The sequence below is a fragment of the Elaeis guineensis genome, chromosome 7 (assembly GCF_000442705.2).
Source record: "Elaeis guineensis isolate ETL-2024a chromosome 7, EG11, whole genome shotgun sequence".
Lineage (NCBI taxonomy): Eukaryota > Viridiplantae > Streptophyta > Magnoliopsida > Arecales > Arecaceae > Elaeis > Elaeis guineensis.
In genome coordinates this window covers 103351787-103359278 of record NC_025999.2, presented here as the reverse complement: position 1 = coordinate 103359278, position 7492 = coordinate 103351787, and the positions used below count along the sequence as shown (strand labels likewise).

The 7492-nt window shown below is 37.7% G+C and overlaps 1 protein-coding gene across 2 annotated transcripts; it reads right to left on the bottom strand.

Annotated features, from left to right (window-relative positions):
- Positions 1-275: 275 nt before the first annotated feature.
- On the bottom strand, positions 276-7064 carry LOC105047893 (UDP-galactose/UDP-glucose transporter 3). 2 transcript variants are annotated; one of them, XM_010927017.4, is made up of 7 exons: positions 6826-7064; positions 6570-6667; positions 6346-6476; positions 5195-5225; positions 1610-1713; positions 1016-1137; positions 276-869 (listed from the first exon to the last, which is right to left on the bottom strand). In XM_010927017.4, the coding sequence occupies exons 1-7, from the start codon at positions 6927-6929 to the stop codon at positions 461-463; spliced, it is 999 nt and encodes a 332-aa protein (XP_010925319.1). In that variant the 5' UTR covers positions 6930-7064; the 3' UTR covers positions 276-460. The 2 variants fall into 2 exon arrangements, with proteins under 2 accessions (XP_010925319.1, XP_073116696.1); XM_073260595.1 differs by having other exon boundaries at positions 276-746.
- Positions 7065-7492: the final 428 nt, after the last annotated feature.

Below are 7492 nucleotides of genomic sequence, written 5' to 3'. Positions count from 1 at the left end.
TCAACCCATGGGTGTAGTCTACACATCATCTGATCGCAATGCTTTATAAATGTTGGCATACAACTTGATTGGATTCTTGGGATTATTTGATTCTGTGAGCATTTTACAAAGTAGATAAAAAAACATGTATCAAAATGCAGATGGATTGTTTCAACCACAAAAAGTACAAACGCCTCAGTTAAATAATAAAGTTCATAGCCACATCCATACCAATGTCAAAACTGATATAAAACATGCATTGGTTAAGGATTGACATGTATTGGACCTCAATAGGAGATGATGAACGTTTCACTTGTAATTGAATTAATAGTAAAAATACATCTGTAACATGTAACAACTAAATTTCGGTTACTTATCAACGTAAATCTACCTAAAATCAAGGAGCCATCAAAGCCATTTTAGGCTTAACCCACAATAATAGCGGGAAAAGGCAATATCAGGGGCTAAGCACGAGACTATCTCATGCACCTTTTTTCTTCTTTTGTATCCTCTGTAGCTTCCTCCATTTGAGAAAGATCTGAAAGGAGAGCCCTGAGAAGACCATCAAGACACTTGCCCATTGCTTCAAGGACAAAGGATTGCCACTTAGCAAGGAGGACACCACAATGCTCACAAACTTGCGGGTGGTCGTGATGGTTGTGTTGACAAGTGAGCCGAAGCAACTTATAGTCAAGAACATGAAATTCTGCCCAACAGCCCCACACAGGCAGTAGACGAGGATGTCCCATGCTGCCTCTGGGTGTTCTCTGCAAAACTGCACAGCCGTAAAACCACTGGCATGTGGCCAGCCAAACATATAAACAACAATATAAATGGTGCCCCATAGATTCATTCCCAGCATTATATCCCAGGCAGTGGTCTTTGGGTACCTGTCAGAAAGTAGGAGATCTTAAGGATCTGAATTTGTTTATAGTGTGGTTTCCCATGCTAGTCAGTGTAAACTATGCTACATGGGAGGATGATTTTGAGAAAGGGAGGTGGGTGTTAGATTTGAGTTCTGGAGAACTGGAATTACCTTGCATTTATAGAATCCTGGGTAGCATTTGTGAAGCCATCAAATGCCAAGTTTAAAAAGCAGAGCCCATAACCAAGAGGAGCATTTGGACGAGCAAGCTTATTCATAGTCTTTGAGCTGGTCTGCAATGGATCACAGTAATGTATCGGCCAGAGACATGCTTGCATTAGTGCGTGAAATTCTATAAACCACATTTTGAGGTCCATAAGCTGAAAGATTAAGCATCATATTGTTGTAACCTATAACAGAGGTTTTTGGCATTACAGTGTGGGTGAGTGTAGTCAAGCAAAGCAGCACTTATAAGGATTTCCCAATATCAGTTAACAATCGAGGAAAGCAGTAACAAGCAACATGTAAAAGTGCCCACATCACTGCAATTAATAGTCACATGTTTGTTGGCCTTCCACATCTGGGAGTGACACTTCATCAAGGAGGCAGGAGGTACCACCAGGTACATGTCATTTCCATTCCATGCGGAAATTGGTAAAATGCAAAGGCATGATGCAGATATATCTGTGTAATGGCAATGCAATATATGCTTTTTGTTTATATTTTCATCATACTATAAAGTAGTATAAAGAGGGTAATTTCTACCTTGGAAAGTGCAAATGCTGATACCCCTCCAGCAACAAGGAAGGTGCATATGTACTCTGGAATTGTGTATTTGATACCATAAACAAGAGTCCCCATCACCATGACTGTAGGCCAAGAATGTTGGTTAGCCAGGATAATCATCATTCTGGTGTGCTGCTTAATTCAATGAATTTAACCATTCATATATGCATGGCAATTCTTCCAGTTCTGTGCAACTCTAATGAGATGAACAACCAGTAACAGCAACAAACGTTTATAAGTTCAATTTAAGTACTCTAAAACATTCAATCCATTATATGCTTTGACTCCTAGAATGGAAGGTGTTTTGAATAACATGATCGATTATGAGTCAGTCCAAACTGCTTGAAAACTGAAATATAAAAATCACAAACAGAAAATGGATCTACAGCCAGTTTCTGTATTGCATGTGATAATAGAAATTAGAAAGGCATAATATTCCACTAAAGGCTTTCAGTAATCTTAGTTATTTTATACCTTTTCTTCTTGATCCATGATTTCTTTTTTCTTATTCAATCATTAATTTCTTTAAAGATCTAACACCAGAGTAGATAATATATTTCTCTAAATGATGTTATCACTACCATCAGATCAGAACTAAGTTATTCCAACCTGCTTATCATGTACTACAAATACAACAGCAGCTTGGTGGCTGATGGTGCAACATGGATCAGATAGTTGAAGTTTGCCACCGAATCCAGTATTATGCTAAACTAAACCAAACTATGTTTAAATGAAAGTATTTAAAAATTGGAAAAAATGTTTGCTTATTGAGGTTTGAGGAAAAAAATTGAGCTTTCTAGAAGTATATCAAGCTTCTAAACTAGCCAGAATTCAAGTGTATTATAGTGGCTTTTGGTGGCAAAAACAGAATCTAGAACTGATAGTTTAACGTCTTTTGCACAGCTGAAAAAGCATTAAGGAATTTGGGAGGTTTGTGAAAGAATCTTTAAAAAAAAAAAAAAAAGCAGACCCCTGATGTTGAAAAAATGAACTGGAAGCTTCTGGATAATGGACGGGTGCAACTCCAGACTAATGGGGTCAATCCCCCTTTTTTTTCGAGTAGTACAGCTGTAATCATATCATTAATCTTGATAAGATGCAAATAAGTAAGACTAGAGCCCAGCCTACTGCACCAGTAACTTATTTGTATGCTAATCATGCCAGGAAGATCTCCAAACTGCTGAATAGTTGTCTCACTTCATGTGCATATATTAGTTGCCTGGATGAGCCTGTTAGCGCCATCATGTAATACGATTTACAAGATAAACAGAGGTCATTGAACAAACACTCACTCATATGCATAAAGAAACTAACATTACAGGTGAGTAGGCTGCTGAAGCAGTTGGATCTACTAAGATTCATTTTGTTTGGAGTAATTCCTCTGGACTTAGGGCTTTCACTGACTTGATGATTCCCTAATACATTTGGCTATTTCTTCTATAAAGATAGAACAGGAAGTCATGTATTCTTGTCCTTGAGTTATCCAAGTCCTTTGGAGAGTAGGGGATAAAAGAAAACCAGAGCAAACAGCAACTAAGGAAGCTATTTACAACAAAGAGTAGAAATTATTGACGAAATTACTAACAAAACAATAAAGCATCAAAAGCAGATATTCTGAAGAAGATTTAGATGCAAGACATTAATTAGACAAAAAATTCACTTAGATTTGTGTGTTTGTGTGTGTGTGTGTGTGTGTGTGCGTGCGTGCGTGTGTGTGAGAGAGAGAGGGGGGGGGGCCTCTGTTTAGGGCTTGTTCGAAGGCGACTGAGGTTATGGAGGATAGGCCAAAGTGTAGGTTGAACCTCAATCTTCTAATTCACCTAAATTGTTTTGTTCTACATAAATATTCAAGCAAATTGCAGGATGCTTCCAGCATTACTCTTTTACCATTATCATGGTAACTGCCAAGTGGGTCATGAGATGGAATTCCTTGGAAAACATTTGATGGTTGGCTGTTATTCATGTGTGGTTAGGGTTGAAATAATTTTAATTAAGAATTCTGTACCAATTTTATAGTCAGCCAAACATTCATTTCCTAGTATTGGAAAGTATGCTTTTAATGATCAGCAGGTGATTTTCACCATAAGCCGGCTGGCTGGGCATCAACTTCCTAGGTGTTGATTTGTACTATCCTTATGTGTTTCATATGAAAGGTTGAAAAGCTAAGCTTATAAAGTTTGTAAAACTCATAAATCAGGTCTAGTGTCTTGGTGGGGGGGGGGCATGCAAAGAAAGAGGGTCAGAGGGGGGCAAAGAAATAATAAAAGAGGCCTTCACTAGGTTTTTGGTGGAGATTTAATAAAGACAACAGATATAAGGGTGAAGAACCGGGACAATGAAGTCGTCAAATGATTATATATGATTGTTGAACAATAAATAGGAAGTTAGCCAATAAAATGATCTAAAGTCTAATATAGGATTGTCTGCTCAAAGTCGAATTTGCTCATCTCATTATGTCAAGAATTATAATGTATACTAGCATGGTGATGCTGACATGTTAATGACCTACTTGTACACAATAGATAGATGAAACCTATAATATGTACTTGACCAAACAAGGCAATTGTCAACAGTTTCCTATTACTTCACATCTTTACTTAGATGATTTTGGTTGAATTTGTAGATTGATTTCACCCTTACTCATGACATTCTTGCATAACAAACTTGCTGAAATATAAATGAGTGGGTGTGTTTGTGTGTATAACAGGGGAGGGGGAGAGAATTATCTCGCCTTTTCTTTTAAGAGATCTAGAATGGGAAGAAGCATTTCCTCCCAATTTCATACCTTAAATAATTTAGAAAATATAAATAGTTATACATGTGTTTGTGCGTGTGTGTGGCTGTTCAAGTGATATTATAATTACTTACAAGCACGATGTACTCAAAATCAAAGCAGTATCTCCCAAAAGAGGTTTCTGGATAAAGCAAAATGTTCCCATCCCTTGTACAAAAGCAATCGATTCATCTCTTCTATTTTTTAATTAAATATGACACCTAAGAAATCAAATAGAAGGGAAAACACTAGTATGACATGGTGAACCATCCATCTTCACTATTGCCTTACTTTCTTTCCTTAAAAAGCCTTGCATCTAAAATTCTCTGAAATCATCATGTGAAATTAAAACTTCTACATAGGTTAAGTGGCATGTTTATACAACAATTCATCATGTGAAATTAAAACTTCTATATAGGTTAAGTGGCATGTTTATACAACAATGTAGATTGGAGTTGGGTAATGTCTCAATGAGTAATTAAGTGCACATGTGCATACATAGTTTGGACAACAATCCCTACTCATTATGCACATAGCATTTTCATGTAATTCAATGATCACCAATTTACTCACATTTCCCCGTAAATATCACTATTTCCAGGGCTATTTGTCATTGGAGAGAATTTACTGTAACCATGCATGGTATGTAGGATTATCCCTTAGCACATACAAATATTGGAGAACTGCATGTCAAATTCAAAATGTTACATCTGGTTCAAGCATGCTTCTTTTCCTTACTGTGGGGATGTGTGATTGCACATACTTAGGGAAAAATTGGAGAGTTAACTCACCAGGAATCATCTTTGAGGATTTTGCTAGAACCTGTTTACACATAAAGTAAACAACATTAGGACCACCGTCATTTTCATTTTGCTCATAGGCATTAGCCAGCAATATTTGCAAGCAAATTTCCAAACAAAATGGTTTGTTTGCATAGTCAAATTATATATGATATTCCCAACAAATTGAAACAAACAAACTCACAGCTATATGATGCACATTTCTCAAAAGAAACCCTAACTGACTTATTTTCTGCTTGTTTGTCCCATGCCGACATTGTACTACCTTACAGGAGAAAGTTTTCAATTATAGGATTATGTCTCTCAACCTTACTGGTGGCAGAGACACCCAAAAATACAAGGATTAAGATACCAAATAAATATGCCAAATAAGAAGATTATATGGCAAAACTTCAGCTCTCTCTGAAGAAAAATAATAGCAACATTTTGATAGGTAGTAGATATCTCTAAAACAATGACTTAACTATCACAACAAACTGCTGCAACACATGAGAAGAAACCAGAACATGCATAGTTGCTTAGTCATAAAAGTGCAGGATAGCCAAATGCTCAGCTATCACGTTAGCTCTATGAGCTCCCGAAATCTGATAAATAAAAAGGTCATGATGCTATGCAAAGTAGATTGAAAAGACACAAGAATTGCTTATTGCCAAAAAGCAGGAATTATAACTTATGCCAAAGGTGAAACTCTCGCACGGTATTAACCAAGAGATCTAAAGATTCGTCTTTGAAAACAAAGCTATGATAAGTAACAAATAGAAAGCATTGTATGTCATTAACTTCTGTGACCATTAATGGTAGCTGATAACAGTTCCAGAACCCATGTGCAAATATCTAAATAACAACCATTGATTGCAATTCAGTTCACCAACTATGGCTGAGACTAAGTATAGAAACAAAAGCATATGATTTTCTTCCTTTAATATAAAACTGGAGTGTTAATCGGTATCATACAGAATATGACCAACTGGGGAAGCTAAGAATCAATCAATTTGTTCGTTGTCAGTTTCTCAGTATCGCACATACAACGCAAAACCCCATTGAAAAGTTGCAAGCATGCTGGCATCGTGGCAGTTTAAAAAATAATACTGAAATTTGAAATCAAGGAGACGGGGGGATGGGAAGGGAGGATCTAAACATACCTGGCCTGGATAGCTAATGTATTTTAATGCTTCAATCCCCATTGCAGGACCAATGGTGTTGGTGATGCTCGCGCTCCAATAGCTCCACCATGGAGCGCCCCTTGCCGAGCTTCTCGACCATACCTTTATCACTGATCCATTGGACAAGAACAGAAGAGTGTCAACGAATAAATCCTTCGACACATCGCCAATCTATATAATCATTCAGCTTTCAAATCCCTTACTTAAGAATGACCAGATCAAACAAACAACATTTTGGGCGAGATTTAGGAAGGAGAGGTGCTCGAACCGCTTCCCATCAGGTCCGAATCGCTTGGTGGATCTGATCGCAAGGACTACATCCCATTAGAAACTCTACCTGAACTCTCAATTCCAAGTTCCTCGTGTCTGTGATTTTCTTTTCTTTTTTTTTTTTTTTTTTTGAAATTAAGAGCAAGTAGGAATAAAATTAAGCCAAAAAAAATCCGAAAGAAAACATACACGGTTTCCTGGAGGACGCCTTGGGTTATGTAAGCGGACCAGATGCCGGCGATGCAGAAGGCCAGCAGCAAGACACGCCCAACGCCGCCGCCGTGGGCTTCCATAGTCCCGGAATCTGGCCGCGGGATTTCTCTGCAGAGCGATTTCCGGCGGATCTGAGGATGGGGCAGGGTAGAGGGAGGAGCGCGGGATCGAGCGAGAGGAACACACGAGGAAGAATGAGGGCGTCGGAGGGTACATTTACGCCGAAAACGGGACTCGGACAAACGTCAATTTCCCACGTGGCAATAAGTGACCGGCAGATTGGCGGAACCTGAGCCCTTATTGGTTCTCTCGATGTGGCACCTGTGGTCTAACTTTGAGCCGGTCAGGCTAGCGAACTTGGATGGACGCTCCTTGGTTGACGAGAATAGGAGAAAAATATGTTCAATAAAAAAAATTTATTTGATTAATTTAAAAAAACTAAAAAATAATATTTTAATAAAAATAAATTTTAGTCTTTGAAGTATTTTAAGCCACTGGCAAGTATCCCGCGCTATGCTGCAGATCCTACTTAAATAATGATAAAAAATAATTTATAAAATATATTAATAATAAATATTTAATATTTAATTATTTTGATCACTTAAAGAGAGATTGGAAGGAAAGATCGATACCGGTGATAAGG

What these genes read in the sequence shown, in the direction of transcription:
- LOC105047893 (XM_010927017.4), bottom strand. Translation starts at nt 6,929, where the DNA reads ATGGAAGCCCACGGCGGCGGCGTTGGGCGTGTCTTGCTGCTGGCCTTC. An exon ending in ACATTAGCTATCCAGGCCAG is followed by an intron (nt 5,226 to 6,345) that starts GTATGTTTAGAT and finishes ATGTGTAAACAG; the next exon opens with GTTCTAGCAAAATCCTCAAA. An exon ending in CAGGATTCTATAAATGCAAG is followed by an intron (nt 870 to 1,015) that starts GTAATTCCAGTT and finishes ACTTTCTGACAG; the next exon opens with GTACCCAAAGACCACTGCCT.